At 48.4% G+C, this 18,174-nt stretch overlaps 2 protein-coding genes across 11 annotated transcripts in view; one reads left to right on the plus strand and one right to left on the minus strand.

The window, feature by feature from the left end:
• The window catches only part of ELAVL1 (ELAV like RNA binding protein 1), a 44,849-nt gene extending 31,751 nt beyond the window's left edge, over positions 1 to 13,098 (minus strand). For 2 of the 3 annotated variants that reach the window (XM_035285401.3, XM_035285400.3), the window contains exon 1: positions 12,550 to 12,712. The gene's annotated coding sequence lies outside the window, so the exon portion shown is untranslated. Of the gene's footprint in view, positions 1 to 12,549; positions 12,713 to 12,998 lie in introns of those variants that run through there. The other variant, XM_035285402.3, reaches the window with a different exon arrangement.
• The window catches only part of CCL25 (C-C motif chemokine ligand 25), a 40,090-nt gene continuing 34,745 nt past the window's right edge, over positions 12,830 to 18,174 (plus strand). For 3 of the 8 annotated variants that reach the window (XM_078360411.1, XM_054249430.2, XM_035285410.3), the window contains exon 1: positions 12,830 to 13,024. Coding sequence is in view for 5 of the 8 variants with exons in the window: in XM_078360410.1 (XP_078216536.1) it covers positions 15,428 to 15,470 (43 nt within the window). In the remaining 3 variants the exon portion in view is untranslated. Of the gene's footprint in view, positions 13,025 to 14,054; positions 14,419 to 15,377; positions 15,471 to 18,174 lie in introns of all 8 variants that reach the window. The other 5 variants (XM_054249427.2, XM_035285406.3, XM_078360410.1 and 2 more) reach the window with 4 other exon arrangements.

Below are 18,174 nucleotides of genomic sequence, written 5' to 3' on the forward strand. Positions count from 1 at the left end.
TTGTAGAGATGGTATCTCGCCCAGGTTGGTTTTGAACTCCTGGCCTCAAGTGATCCCTCCATCTCAGCCTCCCAAAATGCTAGGATTACTGGCATGAGCCACTGTGCCCGGCTTCTTTTTTAAAAATTTTTTATTCAGCCAATACTTCATTCTAAAGCCAAGGAATGAGCGTTTTCCACTTTACAATTTTTCTGTAAATATAAAACTGCTCTAAAAAACCATCTAGGAACACAAAACAGAACAACTCTAAGTCCACTAGGAGGGCTTCGAAGAGATCTACAAACAATTCCAGCACCACAATTTAAGATCCTGTAAAAAAAAGCCTTTGGGTTGTCTCTCGAGAACATTCCAGATTTCCAACTGCGTTCTCCCCATGTCCAGAGCCTGTGGGGTGTGCTGAACCCCACGCCTGGACACCCTGTTGCCGAGGGGGCAGGCAGGCAATGGTCCTCTGCACCTGTTTATTCCCAAAGACGCAGTGACTGAGCTGGAAAAAGGTGAGGGTTTCTGTACCAGTCAGAGGAACTTGGTCTTCACAGCTTGCAGGCTTTGAAATGTCTTTCTCAGTTGCTGAAGTCTTTCCTTTCGGTGATAAACATCAGAGCCAGTGATGGCTTCGGAGAAGAGTCTGGATCAATGCGGCCGAGAGTGCCAAGTCTGCCCTTCTGAAAGTGTGTCGCACACTGAGCTCGCTCCTCAGAGGTCCCTCGACCCTGCCTCTAAATATGCAGGTAGTCACCCGTGTATGACCACACCCTGGGAGGTCTTGGCGAGAGCCCACCCGTTTCTCTAGATCCCTGTTGCTCAGTTCTCTGTTATGTTTGAACACCCAGTGCCCACGGTCACCCGCTTTTGGCCTTCTCTAAAAATAGCCTTGCCAGCGGTTACATAAAAATCTGAACACATCTCTCACATGGAGACTTCCTACCTACTCCCTGAATCAATGCCAAGGGAAGAATTAGGTCTGGTTTCTTTTTTCCTGGGGGAAACATCCAGGTCTTCCCTACCCTCCTACTACTCTCAGATACTGTGCAAAATCAGTAGAATTTCCTAGCATTTCTTTTACTTGAGGATGTCCTATGCTCCTTGCTCTATAAAAAGTAGGTTAGCATCAAAAGCCATAGAAGAAAAGATTGAAAAGTGAGACTCCATAAAATTAAAAACTTCTGTACGGCAAAAGGCATCATAGACCAAGATGAGGAGAAATAGCCTGGGAGAAAAGATTCACTGCCTATTCTATCATTTAGACCTGTAGTTCTCACCCTGTGTCATTCTGCCCCCTAGGGGACACTATGCAATGTCTGGAGACATTTTTGGTTACCGTGACTGTGTCAGGACCAGAGGTTGTGAGGCGCTACTGACATCTGGTGGGTAGAGGTCAGAGAGCTTTAAAGCATCACAAAACCAAGAGGGAGGTAGATAAAGGATATTAGTGGCAATTTATAAAGGCCTGAAATTCACATGGCTCATAAGTCCAGAAAAAGACACTGAACTTCATCTTCATGAACAGTGAGGAAAATGAAAAAGAAAATCAGATGCTACTTTCTGTCAGATGCATAGAATAAAATCCAGTGCAAGATCACCTGCTACTGATCTGAGTATGAGAGGGGTACAACCTTCTGACTCACAACTGCAGGAATCTGTTCTAAAGAAATAATCTCACAAGTGCAGGAGTTCAAGACCAGTCTGGGTGACAACGTGAGACCCTGTCTCTAACAAAAAATAATGTAGTGAGCATGGTGACCCGCACCTGTAATTTCAGCTACTCAGGAGACAAGGGCAGGAGGATCACTTGAGCCTAGGAGATCGAGGCTGCATGTGATCCAGACTGGGAAAAAGAACAAGACCCGGTCTCAAAACAAAACAAAACAAAACAAAAAAAGTGCAAGGAAGTCACTACAGCATGGTTCGTAAGAGTATAAAACTGGATGTAATCTAAATATTTGTTAATGGGGGATGGCCAAATAAATATCAACTTTCAGTACCAGCTCGGGATCACTAGGATTACAGAGTTTAATCATGAGAAACTCCATGTGTCTGTTACACTATCTGTGGCCATGAGATTTTAAAATAGATCACTGGCTCAAAAACAAACAGGCAAAAACACTTGCTGGAGGCTGATCCAAACAGAGCACAAGGGTTAACTCTGAAGAACTAAGTGCAACTAAAGCTTGCTCAAAATGTGATTCCAAGCATTTCCTTTCTTTCTTCCTCTTCTTTCCTTTGCCTTTCCTTCTCTTCACCCTTTCTCTAAGAGTTAGACATCTACTCTGCTTTTTCTCTCATTCTGCTTTCATGGAGAGTGAAATGGACAATGGTTGCCCCATGCTTACTGCCCACAGTGTGGTATCCTCTAAGCCTGGGAAAAAGTGGACCTTCTGAAACACACATCATGGCCTGTGGGACAAATCTAGCCCACTGCCTGTTGTTATAAATAAAGTTTTATTGGAACACAGCCTGTCTCATTTGTTTATGTATTGTCTGTCTATAGATAGTTTTGTACTACAATAACAGAGTTAAGTAGTAGCAACCGTATGGTCTAAAAAGCTGAAAATATTTACCATCTGGCTCTTCACACACACAAAAATATGCCGACCTCTGTTATAAAATGTAAAAAGACAAAATTTCTAGGAGAAAAATCTTTGTGGCGTTGGGCTGGGCAAAGATTTCTCAGCCATAATACGGAAAGCCCATTTCATTAAAAAAAAAAAAAAAAAGATAACCCAGATATCATCAAAATTTAAAACTTTTGCTCTGTGAAAGACACTGCTAACAGAATTCAAATCCACTGACTGAAGTAAACATTTGCAAAAAGGACTTAGAGTCAGAATACTTGTTTTTGTTTGTTTTTTGGAGTCAAAGTCTTACTCCACTGCCCAGGCTAAAGTGCAATGGAACGATCATAACTCACTGCAGCCACAAACTCCTGGGTTCAAGCAATCCCCCTGCCTCAGCCTTCCAGCTAATTTTTTATTTCTTGTAGAGATGGGGTCTCACCATGTTGCTCACACTGGTCTCAAATTCCTGGTGTCAAGTGATCCTCCCAACTCAGCTTCTTAAAGTGTTAGAATTATAGGCGTGAGCCACCTTGCCCAGCCCAAAACACATTTTTTTAAGCTCTCAAAACATAATAAGCAGGTCAGGTGCAGTGGCTCATGCCTGGAATCTCAGCACTTTAGGAGGCCAAGGTGAGGGATCACCTTAGGTCAGGAGTTCGAGACCAGTCTGGCCAACATAGTGAAACCCTATCTCTACACACACACACGTGAGGCATGGTGGTGCGCATCTATAATCCCAGCAACTAGGGAGGCTGAGCGAGGAGAATCACTTGAACTCAGGAGGCAGAGGTTACAGTGAGCCGAGATAGTGCCACTGCACACCAGCCTGGGCGACAGGGTCAGACTCCGTCTCCAAAGAAAAAAATCCAAACAAACAAACAAACAAACAAACAAACAAAAACCAACAACAACAACATCCCAAAAAACCCAACACAATAAGCAAACTACCTTGTTTGAAAAATGGCAAAGATTTGAACAGATACTACACCAAAGACTACATATGAATGGTAGACAGGCACATGAAAAGATGCTCAACATCATTAGTCAGATTAAAATCACATCGAGACACTGCTGTCCACCTATCAGAACGGTTAAAGCAAAATAAAACAAAAACAAACAACAACAAAACAGACAATGTCAAGTGCTGGCAGGGATGTGGAGCATATTCATGCACTGCTGGTGGGAATGCAAAATGTGAAATGTGACAGCCACTCTGGAAAACAGATTGGCAGTTTCTTATGGTAAAATATACACTTAGCTTGGGATCCAGCAATCCTACTAGTATTAAGGCAACAGAAAGGAAAACCTATGTTCACACAAAAAGCTGTACACAAATGTGTACAGTGGAATTATCAATAACCACCCAAAACCGCAACAACTCAAATATCCCTCAAGCCATTAATGAATAAACTAGGATACACCATACGACGGAACACTACTCAGCAAAAGAGGTACTACCAATTCATGCTACTTGTGTGAATCTCAAATACGTCTTGCCACATCATTTCTATGCCTTCCTGGAAAGGGCAAAACTGTAGGGATGGATCTGTGGTCACTGGGTTAGGAAGTGAAGGGAAAAGTTGATTACATAGAGACAGGAAAAAGGAATATTTCTGTTTCTGGGAGTGTGAACTTTCCAATCTTTATTATGATAGCAATCAAACAACCCTATCCATTTGTCAAAACTCTACTCCAAAGAATAAATTTTCCTACATGCACATTTAAAAATAAATTGGCTTAGTGTGGTGGCTCATGCCTTTAATCCCAGCGCTTTTGGAGGCCAAGGTGGGAGGATTGCTTGAGCCCAGGAGTTTGAGACCAGCCTAGGCAGCATAGCGAGATCCCATCATTACAAAAAAAATAAATAAATAAAATAAAAAATTACCCAGGCTTGGTGGTGCACACCTGTATGCAATCCCAGCTAATTGTGGGGCTTGGTCGGGAGGATCACTAGAGCCTAGGAGGTCAACACTGCAGTGGGCTATGATTGCGCCACTGCAGTCCAACCTGGGCGACAGAGTGGGATCCTGTCTTAAAAACAAAAACAAAACCACAATAAAAGTAAATGTTAAAAGGTTTAAAATGAGAACTTCTGCTTTGCTGCCCTATTCCTCCTGACACCTGGAGTCAAGGCTGAGCAGCCCCTGCAGGTCAAGTTCTTGGTCAACTGGCAACAAGACAGAAACCACAATCCGCACCCCCTCCAAAGCAGTTTCATGGCGTTTCCGGATCCCATCCTGCTCTCTGGAGGCCCTTCCCTTGACCATCTCCGAATGTGAATCACCGATCCGGGGCCAAATCAGCTTCTGTCCCACAAGCTCCAACCCTAGCCAGGCCTGGTCACTACTCAATTATCAATGACCCCAAGTTGGAGCCACCTCTGTCTCTCTTAAGATACAAGGCCTGCACAGTCCCGCAATCAAGACGCTCGCGCCTCTGGTCTCCCCTGTCAGTAGTGTCACCCTCTGCGGAGGCTCGGAGATCATGCTATAATGCTCACGGTCAGGTATGCTGTTAATAAGCGGTCTTGGTTGGCATGGTGGCTCATGCCTGTAATCCCAGCCCTTTGGGAGGCTGAGGAGGGCAGATCACCTGAGATTGGGAGTTTGAAACCAGCCTGGCCAACATGGAGAAACCACGTATCTACTAAAAATACAAAAAGTTAGTCAGGGGTGGTGGCACATGCCTGTAATCCCAGCGACTCGGGAGGCTGAGGCGGGAGAATCGCTTGAACCCAGGAGGTAGAGGTTGCAGTGAGCCAAGATTATGCCACTGCACTCCAGCCTGGGCAACAAAAGCAAAACTCCGTTTAAAAAAAAAAAAAAAAAGTGGCCATGAGTTGTTGTGACACTGCAGTTTCCCAGGGGTGAGACACAAGGCCTTTCACGATCAGGCCCAGGCAGTTCTCCAGCCTCAGTTGCCATCCTCCCTTCCTGTTCACTCCAGCTTCTTCCAAATTTACTACAGGCCTCTGTTTTGGCTGTTCCCTCTGCAGGGTACAAGTGTCCTCTCCTTCATTTCCCCGCTCATTTTAAAAAATTAATATTTTATTTTATTTTGAGACAGAGTCTTACTTTGTCTCCAGGCTGGAGTGCAGTGATGCAATCTTGGCTCACTGAAACCTCCACCTCCCGGGTTCAAGTGATTCTCTGCCTCAGCCTCCTCAGTAGCTGAGATTACAGGCGCGCACCACCACATCCAGCTAATTTTTGTATTTTTAGTAGAGACGGGGTTTCTCCATGTTGGCCAAGATGGTCTCCATCTCCTGACCTCATGATCTGCCCGTCTTGGCCTTCCAAAGTGCTGGGATTACAGGCGTGAACCACTGCATCCAGCCATAATATTTTATTATTTTTTAAAAAGAGATGGGGTCATGCTTTGTTGCCCAGGCTGGTCTTGAACTCCCAAGCTCAAGCAATCCTTCCACCTTGGCCTACCAAAGTGTTGGAACTGCAGGTGTGAGCCACCATGCCTGCCTCCCAGCTCATTTTATTTTTACTTACTTACTTACTTATTTATTTATTTATTTAGAGACAGTCTTTCTCTGTTGCTAAAGCTGGAGTCCAGTGGCACAATCACAGCTCACTGCAGCCTCGAACTGCCTCAGTTTCCCAAGTTGCTGGGACTTACTGGTGTGTGCCACCATGCCTAGCTAATTTTTATAATTTTTTGTAGAGATGGGGGTCTCATTTTGTTGCCCATGCTGGCTTCAAGTCATCTTCCCACCTGGGCCTCCCAAAGTGCTGGGGTTATAGTTGAGAGCTACCGTGCCAGGCTGGCTCATCTTTAAAAAGCTACCTTCCTGGCCCAGCGTGGTGGTTCATGCCTGTAACCCCAGCACTCTGGGAGGCCGAGGCGGGCAGATCATCTGAGTTCAGGAGTTCGAGACCAGCCTGGCCAACATAGTGAAACCCTATCTCTACTAAAAATACAAAAATTAGCCGGCCGTGGTGGTACAGGCCTGTAGTCCCAGCTACTCATGAAGCTGAGGCAGGAGACTTGCCTGAACCTGGGAGGCAGAGGTTGCAGTGAGTCAAGATCACACCACTGTACTCCAGCCTAGGCAACAGAGCGAGAATGTCTCAAAAAAAAAACCAAAACCACCTTCTCCCAGGACAACAGGTTACTCTAGTTCTCAGTGCCTCCATGCCACTGCTGTAAACCTTTGTTACTGTCCCAATCACTCCTGTCATTATCTGCCTTATACTCAATGACCAATGTCAATGGTGAGAACCTTGAGGGCCCAGGTTATAACACTGCCACCTAACAGTTGCCAAGTAAACCTAGGGTATGCCACACAGCAAGACCAGAGGCTGGTGGCTCTCAGACCAGGCTGGAGTGCAGAGGCATGATCATGGCTCACTGCAGCCCTGGCCTCCTGGCCTCAGGTGATCCTCCTACCTAAGCCTCCCAAGTACCTAGGACTACAGTTGCACTCTACTGTGTAGTCCTACTAAGTCCACTATGTAGTCCTGGCTAAGCTTTTTTACATTTTGTAGAGAGCGGGGTCTCACTTTGTCACCCAGGCTGGAGTGCAATGGCACCATCTTGGCTCACTGCAACCTCCACTTCCTGGGTTCAAGTGATTCTTCAGCCTCAGTTTCCCAAGTAGCTGGGATTATAGGAGCCTGCCACCACGCCTGGCTAATTTTTGTATTTTTAGTAGAGACGGGGTTTCACCATGTTGGCCAGGCTGCTCTCGAACTCCTGACCTCAATTGATCCACCTGCCTCGGCCTCCCAAAATGCTGGATTACAGGAATGAGCCACTGCACCCAGCCACATTTTTATGTTTTGTAGAGAGGGGTGTCTTGCTATGTTGCCCAGGTTGGTCTTTAACTCCTGACCTCAAGTGATCCTCCCATCTTGGCCCCTCAAGCACTTGGCTTAGAGGCAAGAGCCACCGTCTGTGCCTGGCCTCAGGGATAAGTCTTGTTTGGATGATCTTTGAGGGTTTTTTACTCCAATGCACTATTTCAAACAATTCTGACTGTCTATGTGACATCAGTGATGTTGTTCACATCTGCAGATTATCCAGTGCATATACAGGGGAGAGAAAGGTGTGTGTCTTTATGTATGACAGAAAAAGACAGAGTAAAGCAGTGAGGCTGCTTTCCACCAGGCATGCATGAGAATCAGTTTCATTGCATCATATCAGAGCAGGTATTCTAAACCACTTGAGCCAGAGCAAAACTAGAACAGTCAAATCTATCTTCAGGCTCAATCTTGACACTTCACACATCATCTGACAGGGCTTGGACCAAATAATTTTAAAGATCCTTTCCAGATGCAACATTCTGAGTCTTCAAGGTAAAAAAGTCTTAGGTCATTCAGAAAATGCTCTGTTGCCAGAAAAAAGCCCAAAGCACCACCTGACCCAGTTATAACTGCCATGCAAGGAGAGATCTCAGGTGGACATGGCACCAGCTCTTTCCAGGCCCCTGCCCATGGCCCATGGAGGGGTGGGATACCTGGCTGGAGCAGCTCCAGCTAAGTGACAGCAATTCTCTATCAGCCGGGCTGAGAAGCCTGGGGCAGAAGCAGGTCAGATGTGACTGGCCTGTGGCCCAGTCCAAGTGCCCCACAGCCCTGCTAAGAGCTCTGGCTTCTTTCTGGCTGGTCAAGGCCAAAGGCCACTGTGGGGATCTTGCAGAGAAGTGCAAAGCAACAGGGCACAGCAGGAAAAAATCCTGGGCTCTGGAGCTGGCAGGCCTGAGCTGGGCACTAAGTCTCCTGCTCATCGGCTGAACTGCTATGCAAAAGTCACTCCACTTTCCAGAGCTCAACCCCGCTCTCCCCCTGGCTCCACGGCACCTAGTACAGTGAGAACCTGTCTCTAGTCCCATTTCATGAACAAAATCAAGGTGAATATATGTCTCCCCAACCTCCCTGTCTGCAGCTACTAACACCTTCATCTCCTCTCCTCCTGTCCTTGCCCTCTCTTCAAACCATCTCCACCGCCTGAATTATTTCATTTGGTGGCATGGCCCCACCTGTCCCCCAAGCTACCTCTCTCTATCCCTTGGACCTAATCGGGCACCATGTCCTACCAGTTTGACATGTGAGATCTGTCTTTCACTGTCCTCCCACCTCTCTGCCACCATCCCTATTCAGACTCCTGTCTGCTCCTGCTAGACTAACTCCTAAAAGGGATTTCAAACTCAGTGTCTCTAAACCCAGCTTCATCTTATTCTTCCTAGTCACTTCCCTTCCTTGAGTCTGCCTGTTTCTGTTCACGGTAACATGAGTCTGGCCATCGAGTTGTTCAGGACTGTTCTCTCTCCTGTGATTCTTTCCCCTTATATAAATGTCTTGCTCTTAAAAAATTTGTTTTTGTAGAGATGGGATCTCACTATATTGCCCAGGATGGTCTTGAACTCCTGGCCTTGAGCGATCCTCCCGCCTTGGCCTCACAACCTGTTGGGGTTACAGATGTGAGCCATCATACCCAGCCACAGATGTCTCTTTGACAAGTACCTGGATCCAGTCACTTCTGAGTGTTCTGCTAATCTTTCCTTCCCCTGGTACAGACAAAATATCAACCACGTGCCAGGCACAGAGTAAAGCATCAGGCACACAAAATAAAGAAGTCCCAGTCCTGATCCTCAGCGGTTCAGCCATTACAGGGCCACCTTGGTACTGCAATAGCCTATGACTGGTTTCTCCTTGTCTCTTCCCCCAGCCTCTCGACCAGGGTAAGCAGTGAACTAAAACTGCTCAGTAGCCACCCCGGCCTAGCCGCAGGATAACTCGCAAGTCCTCACCCAGTGGACACCTGAGCACTCCTGCCACAACTGTCCACTTCAGCCTTTCTGCCCCTAAAGACCCCACGTGGCTCTCTGAACACACTTCGATGTTCCCACCTCTGGGCTTTGCTGTGTCCTACAAAGCCCCACCCTACTATCTTTGCCTGGCTAGCTCCTCTCCACCTGTCCTGCCTCCTCTCCACCAGGAAGCATTCTGGGATCTCTTGTGCCCACCCAGGTCCCTTTGCTGGGCTTCCAGATCAGTCAGGACAAAACTCTCACCGCACTCACCAGAGTGGGCTGACCTATACACGTCATGCACACTCTAGAGCCGAGCGGGGGCCCAGGACACAGTATCAGAGCAGGTGTGTAAGGAAAAGTCGTTCAGAGAAGGGAGCGAGCCTCACTTCCCTCCCACGGGCTGACTTCCGTCAGTCTTCCCCTGACCCACAGCTCGGGTCAGCCGTGCCGCCTAGCTACTGCCACCTAGGGGCGCCAGCCGGGTGCTGTGCTTCTCTCACCATTCAGCCTTGAATTCGATTCAATAAACTGAACGGGATAGAAACACTAAGGAGGGAGCAGTTGATTCCGGTGGGGGTGGAGGAAGGGTGGCCATCAGACGAGGCTTCAAACAGCCAGTGAGCTCTGGGCTGAGCCATGGAGCATGAGCAACCGATATCCAAGTGGAAGAGATCTGTCTCCTGGTGGAGGTTGCAACCAGCAGCAAGGGTTAGAGTTTGGGGTCTATGTCCAGGGACAGGGAGGGTTAGGGTGTGAAGGAACTGGCACCCCAAACTAAGGGCTTCTAGCTTTATGTTTTAAGCCACCAAAGAGGTCAAGAAAACGTGTCTTTTTTCTGCCCAAAGACTTTAAACCAGAAAGGACACATGAGATGTGCATTTACAGAAGAAAACTCCTGCAGGAGTGTAGAAAGAGGGAAGAGATGGGAAGCAGAGAGTGAGAGAGGCAAGAAAGCACGAGGAGGCCAGTGTTTTCATAATTCTCTCATTTCTTTTACTTGAAATAGCATTAAGGGCTGGGCATGGTGGCTCACGCCTGTAATCCCAGCACTTTGGGAGGCCAAGGTGGGTGGATCACCTGAGGTCAGGAGTTCGAGACCAGCCTGCCCAACATGGTGAAACCCCATCTCTACTAAAAATACAAAAAGTTAGTCAGGCATGGTGGCGGGCGCCTGTAATCCCAGCTCCTCAGGAGGCTGAGGCAGGAGAATTGCTCGAACCCAGGAGGCAGAGGTTGCAAATGCAGTGAGCCCAGATGGCGCCACTGCACTCCAGCCTGGGTGACAAGAGTGAAACTCCATCTCAAAAAAAATAAAAAGAAAAAGAAATAGCACCATGATCTCAGACTCAATACATCCGAACTGAAACTCTGCCTGCTCAAAACCAATGTGTCAACATGAACAGTATTATTTCCTTCCACATTTGGAGACGTTCATATATCTCAGACTCTTTGTGGGCTTTGAAGTTGCAAAATTTCATAATACATCCCAGCACAGAACTTTGCATACAGAAGGTATTCGATGACAACTGAGTGGTGTGCCCTGGAGCCTTGAGATTTTAGGAGCAGCACAACCCGGTAGTTACGAATAAGGGTTTTTAATCAAAGGGCCCTGGCTCAGCCACGTTAGTGCATGAGACTGGTCATATCAAGCAACCCATCTAAGCCTCAGTTTCTTCATCTCTAAAATGGAAATTAATGGAAATTGTAACATCACCTGCCTCAAGGACTGGAGACGAACGTCCACAAAGTGTCAAGCACATAGTAAATCCTCAATAAAAACTGGTGGTTATGTGTAACATTTATTCAGTGCCTACCAGGCACAGACCACGGCAATGCAACGGGTTTCTCACACCCTTCAATGTGCACCACACTTTTGTCCTTCCCATTTTACAGACAAGAAAACTAAGAGGCAACAGAGTCGCGCATGTTTGAGGTCTTGGAAACATCTTCCAGGGGGCCCGTAATTCCAGCTACTCGGGAGGTTGAGGCAGGAGAATCGCCTCAGATTGGGGCTACAGGAACTTCTGCAGGAAGGTTATTTAGTTCAGTGATGGTTCTCACCTGTGTGTGTGCGCGAGCGCGGAGGAGACCGCGACCACCCGCCCCCCCATCCCCCCATCCCCCCCCCCCCCCGCCACACACACCCCCCACGTAACTCCGGACATCTGGCACTGTTTGGAGATATTGTTGATCCTCACGATTTGGGGGATGGGGATACTGCTGGCATCTAGTGGGTAGAGGCCAGAAATACTGCTCAACTTCCTAAATTGCACAGGGAAGCCCCCCCACCACACACAACCAAAAACTATCTGACCCCAAACATCAGTAGCACCAACGTTAAGAAACCTCTGCCTAGCCAGATCGTTCTCCTGATCTTCCTACTTCTGGAGCACTGGCCATCCGGATCCCAGATGAACACTTTCTAGCAAGGGGGCTCAGTCCCGCCGCGGGAAGCCCGTGTAGAAGTTGAGCAGAAGTTCTCCTTCTCAACCTGCCCTGCACACAGCAGGGACCAAAACCCATTTTAACAAGCCCCGCAACCCAGAGCACCGGAAAAGGAAGAAAGAGCATCCATCCTCCATTGTTCAACTCCGGGCAGCTTGTATCTCCAAGACACACACATATTTCACAAATCCTAACGTCCCACGCCCCACAAACAGCTTTGTTAGAGATGGCGCTCAAAAAAAAAAAAAAAATAGATGCAGTTTAGATCCCCACCCCCCCGGACTCCCAGTGTGCCTACTGAAGGGTTGCATGCTTCTCAAAGGACCTCGCACCGGCCACGGTGCTCTGACAACGACCACAAAAGAATCTGTGGGATTTCCCGGGGGAGCGAGCCCGTGGGCCTTGACCTCCGCGCGCTCAAAGCGCTCCCCGCGCTCCCCCGCCGCTGGCCTCACTCTTCCGCCCCCGGAGCCCGGGCTTCCAAGACGACCGGGGCCCCGGCGGTGCAGCCCGGCCCCCTGGCGCGTGCCCACGCCGTGTCCCCCTGGCCCGTCCCTCGAGGTGCCCGAGGAATCCAGCCCCGGGGCCTGTGGCCGGCGCCCACATCGGTCCGCCCCGGCCTGACTGCCACGGTCCCCATGCGCGTCCCCTCCCTCGGTCCGGCGCGGCCTGGGCCTCAGTCGGTGCAGGCCCGCGGGCGCCCAGCGGCCAGGCCAGGCGAGCTCAGGCCTGCCGCGGCCTACCCCGTCGGGCGCCGCCGAAGGCTCCCCACCGCCTCACCTGGACGCGGGCGGGCTGGCCCGGGGCTGCTCCGGGGCGGGCGGGCGGCGGCGGCGGCGCGGCGCTAACGGCTCCGCTCGGCCTCGGTAGCGGTGGCGGCGGTGGCGGAGACGGCGACGGCGACGGCGGCAGCGGCTCCTCCTCAGCGCGCACGACCCGCTCCGGCCCGCGGCCCGGACACGCCCCCCCGGCGCGCGCGCCCATTGGTCGGCATCCGCCATGGCGTGCTGCTCATTGGTCAGCGTAGCTGTCGCGGCGCCCCCAGGCGAGCGGGGGAGGCGGGACTTCCGGTCGGCGCCGCCTGCGAAGGACTCCGCAACCGGCGGAGACGCGGGCGGCCAGCTATGGCCGCGGAGGGGGCGAGCTGGGGTCTGGACCTTGGAGGCTGACAGAAGGCGGTGACTGAGAGGCGCCTCTAGTCGAGCGCTCGCCGTGTGTTCCGCACCTACCTTTACTGCCGCCGCCTCCCATGAAGGTAGGAACGGTCAGCACGCCGAGGTTACGGGGACAGGACCTGTGTTCGAATCCCGGCCCAGATGTTTCTGCACTACGTGCCGTTAAGCAGGTGCTGACGTCATCTCGCCGGGCCTCAGTTTCCTTCTCTGGTGTACTGAGGAGGCGGGGCATGGAACGTGGTCAGCTTCACATTGCTCTTTGAGCAAGCCAGTTTCTGAAAGCTCAGCCTCTTATTCATTAAAATGTCATTGAGCGCCTACTGTGTGTCAGTCACTGTATGGGCAGTGAGCAGAAAAAAAAAATACCTGGCCTTATTGGGCTAACATTCTAAGCCAGCGCTGGCTTTAGTAGAAATAGATGCAAGATACATGTCTAATTTTTTTTATAGAGATGAGGTCTGGCTCTGTTGCCCAGGCTGGTCTTGAACTCCTAGGCTCAAGTGATTCTCCTGCCTCTGCCTCCCAAAGAGCTAGGATTACAGGTGTAACTGCACTATGCCTATTTTTTCCTTTTCTTCCACACCACCCTTTTTTTTTTTTTTTGAGACAGGATCTCACTCTTGCCCAGACTGGAGTGCAATGGTGTGATCATGGCTCGCTGCAGCCTCAACTTCCCTAGCTCAGGCAATCCTCCAACTTCAGCTTCCTGAGTAGCTGTGACTACAGGACATGTCACCATGCCTAGCTAATTTTTTATTTCTTGTAGAGATGAGGTCTTGCTATGTTGCCTAAGCTGGTTTCAAACATCTAGACTTAAGCCATTCTCCTGCTTTAGCCTCCCAAAGTGTTGGGATTACAGGCGTGAGCCATGGTGCTCAGCCTATTTATTTTTTTAATTATATGTTTTTAGAAAAGTTTATTAGAGATTAGGTCTCACTGTGTTGCCCAGGCTGGAGTGCAGTGGTTCTTCACAGGCCCAGTCATCCCACAGGATTAACTCCTGACCTCAACTGATCCTCCTGCCTCAGGCTCCCAAGTAGCTGGGACTATAGGCACAGGCCACCACACCTAGCTCACATGGGTAATTGTTAAATTTTTTTTTTTTTTTAGATGCAGTTTTGCTATTGTTGCCCAGGCTGGAGTGCAGTGGTGCAATCTCAGCTCACTGCAACCTCCGTCTCCCTGGTTCAAGTGATTCTCCCGTCTCTGCCTCCCGAGTAGCTGGCATTACAGGCATGTGCCACCACACCTGGCTAATTTTGTATTTTTGGTAGAGACAGGGCTTCTCCATGCTGGTCAAGCTGGTCTCGAACTCCGGACTTCAGGTGATCCACCTGCCTTGGACTCCCAAAGTGTTGGGATTACAGGAGCGAGCCACCACGCCCGGCCATAATTGTTAAATTTTAAAGTAGCCAGCATTCTGGGTCATCACCGTGCAGTAGAAGTATAAGCCAGCCACAGATTGGTCAGTGAGGTATGTAATTTAAATTGATTAAATTGTTAGCCTTGTTTAAAATGAAAATAAAATAAAAAACAGGTAATGTTAATTGTAATAATGTGTTTTATTTATTTACTTTTTGGCAGAGTCTCGCTCTGTTGCCAAGGCTGGAGTGCAGTGGCGGGTTCTTGGCTCATGAAAACCTTTGCCTCCCTTGTTCAAGAGATTCTCCTGGCTCAGCCTCCCAAGTAGCTGGGATTACAGGCGCCTGCCACCACACCCCTCTAATAATTTTTTTTTTTTAGATGAATCTCGATCTGTCTTGCCCAGGCTGGAGTGCAGTGTCATGATCTCAGATCACTGCAATCTCTACCTCCCACGTTCAAAGCAATTCTGCCTCAGCCTGCCCAAGTAGCTGGGATTACAGGCACAAGCCACCATGCCTGGCTAACTTTTGTATTTTTAGTAGAGATGGGGTTTTACCATGTTGGCCAGGCTCCTCTTGAACTCCTGACCTCAGGTGATCTGCCTGCCTTGGCCTCCCTCCCAAAGTGCTGAGATTACAGGCGTGAGCCACCTCACCCAGCCTAATTTTTGTGTTTTTAGTAGAGATGAGGTTTCACCATGTTGGCAAGGCTGTCCTGCATGCTGGCTGTTTGTTTGTTTGTTTGTTTTGAGATCGAGTCTCACTCTGTTGCCCAGGCTGGAGTGCAGTGGTGCCATCTTGGCTCACTGCAACCTCCACCTCCTGGGTTCACATGATTCTCCTGCCTCTGCTTCTTGAGTAGCTGGGATTACAGACGTGCCACCGTGCCCAGCTAATTTTCTGTGTTTTCAGTAGAAACAGTCATTATGTTGCTCAGGCTGGCCTCGAACTCCTGACCTCAAATGATCAACCTGCCTTGGCCTCCCAAAGTGCTGGGATTACAGATGTGAGCCACCACACCTGACCCCTGCATGCTTTTGAAATCCAGTATGTATTTTATACTCCACAGCGAGTGCATCTCAAGTTGGACCGGCTACATTTCAAGGGCTAAACTATCACATGTTGCCAGTGGCTGCTGCATTAGACCGTGCCACGCTGGTTGGTGAGTCAGAAGGGAAACCAAGTGGATTCCATGTCAAGTGTTGAACAGGCTAAGAAGAAAAGTAAATTAGGGAAAGAGCTTGGGGAATGTTGGAGTTGCTGTTTGAAAGAGGATGGTTGGGATGGTTGAAGAGCTGTCATTTGCAGTTGGACCCAAAGGAGTTGAGAGCACTGAACAAATAGTTACATTCTTCATTGTCTGGTGCAGTGTCATCCAGAAGAACTTCCCACGATAATGAGCATGTTCTGTATCACACCGTCCAATTCAGTAGCCCCTGGGTCCACAGGGTTTTCTTTTCTTTTTTCTTTTTGAGACAAAGTCTCAGTTGCTCTGTCACCCAGGCTGGAGTGTAGTGGAATGATCTTAGCTCGTTGCAACCTCTGTCTCCTGTGTTCAAGCGATTCTCCTGCCTTAGCCTCCCGAGTAGCTGGGACTACAAGCATGCACCACCATGCCCAGCTAATTTTTATATTTTTATTTTCATTTTTTATTATTATTACTTTTTGAGATGGAGTCTTTCACTGTTGCCCAGGCTAGAGTGCAGTGGTGTGATATCGACTCACTGCAACCTCTGCCTCCCGGGTTCAAGCAACTCTTATGTCTTAGCTTCCTGAGTAGCTGGGACTACAGGTGCCTGTCATCATGCCTAGCTAATTTTTTTGTATTTTTAGCGGAGACAGAGTTTCCCCATGTTGGCCAGGCTGGTCTTGAACTCACAACCTCAGGTGATCCACCTCGGTTTCCCAAAGTGCTGGGATTACAGGCATGAGCCACCACACCTGGCTTCCGTGTGTGTGTGTGTGTGTTTTATGTGTTTTTGTTTTTTTTTTTTTGTACTTGACACATGGCTGGCACCACTAAAGAACTGACTTTCTGGCCAGACAACAGTGGCTCATGCCTGTAATCTCAAGCACTTTGTGAGGCCGAGGTGGGAGGATCACTTGACACCAGGAGTTCGAGACTTTATTGAGTTGTGATCATGCGATAACACTTCAACCTGGGCAACAGAGCAAAATCCCATGTCTTTAAAAAAAAAAAAAAAAAAAAAGGCTGGGCACAGTGGCTCACACCTGTAATCACAGCACTTTGGGAGACCAGGCGGATGGATCACAAGGTCAGGAGTTCAAGACCACCCTGGCCAACATGGTGAAACCCCGTTTCTACCAAAAGTACAAAAATTAGCTGGGCATTGTGGTGGGCACCTATAATCCCAGCTGCTTGGGAGGCTGAGGCAGGAGAATTGCTTGAACCTGGGAGGTGGGTTGCAGTGAGCTGAGATTGCACCACTGCACTCCAGCCTGGTGATAGAGAGAGATTTCATCTCAAAAAAAAAAAAATTGACTGTAATTTTTTAATTAATTCAAATTTAAATTTAAATAACCACATAGGGCTAGTGGCTCCTGTAGTGGATGGCATAGGATTAGTACTGTGGTAAGCACTCTGAATTGAATGGGTCCATGGCAAACACTTTATGGACATCCCCCTGTGAAATTCAAGAAATAGCTCTGTGACATAGGAGTTGTAATCATTGTTGCCACAATGGAAAATAAGATACTTCATCCATTCATCTATAGTATTGTTGATAGACTTTATTTTTTAAGCTGGGCACTGTGGCTCATGCATATAATCCCAACACTTTGAGAGGCTGAGGTAGGCAGATCACTTGAGGTCAGGAGTTCCAGACCAGCCTGGCCAACATGGTAAAACCCCGACTCTTCTAAAAATACAAAAATTAGTCGGGCATGGTGGTGGGCACCTATTTGGGAAGCTGATCACACCTACCTGGGAGTTTAAGACCAGTCCTGGTAATGTAGCAAGACCCCCATTTCTAGTAAAAATTCTGAAAATTGGCTGGGTGTGGTGACATACCTATGCTCCCAGCTACTGAGGAGGCTCAGGTGAGAGAACTGGTTGAACCTGGGAGGTCAAGGCTACAGTGAGCCATGATTGTACCATTGCCCTCCATTCTGGGTGACAAAGTATGAAAAGAAAAAAGAAAGAAAGAAGAAATAAGAAAATCTAAATTTTAGATTTGCAGAAATACTGCCAAAGTAGCACTAGAGTGTTACCAGGCCTGCTGCAGTGGCAGGTACTTATAATCTCAGCTACTTAGAGGCTAAGGTAGGAGGATCTCTAGAGTCTGGGTACCATAGCCAGACTCTTCCCTTTTCTTCTTTTTTTAGAAACTGAGTCTTACTCTGTCGCCCAGGCTGGCGTGCAATGGTGTGATCTTGGCTTACTGCAACCTTCTGGATTCAAGCGGTTCTCCAGCCTCAGCCCCAGCCTCCTGAATAGCTGGGATTACAAGCACCTACCACCATACCTGGCTAAGTTTTGTATTTTTAGTAGAGACAGGGTTTCACTATATTGGCCAGTCTGGTCTCAAACTCCTGACCTCAGGTGATTAACCTGCCTTGGCCTCCAAAGTGCTGGGATTATAGGCATTAGCCACCAGACCCTGTGTTAAAAACAAACAAGCAAAAAACAGAGTTACCATTATTCCCTAATAGTAACATATTTTAATTACAAATTTTTAACATATTAGTAACAAATTAATATAATGTAATGGACCAATACTGATACTTTGCTATAATTTAATGGACCTATACTGATACTTTGCTGTTAAGTAAAGGTCATAGTTTATTTAGTCTTCCTTTGTGTTTCCCTAATATCTTTTTTCTCTTCCAGGATCCCACCCAGCAGA

Source organism: Callithrix jacchus, chromosome 22 (assembly GCF_049354715.1).
Source record: "Callithrix jacchus isolate 240 chromosome 22, calJac240_pri, whole genome shotgun sequence".
In the NCBI taxonomy this organism is placed as follows: Eukaryota; Metazoa; Chordata; class Mammalia; order Primates; family Cebidae; genus Callithrix; species Callithrix jacchus.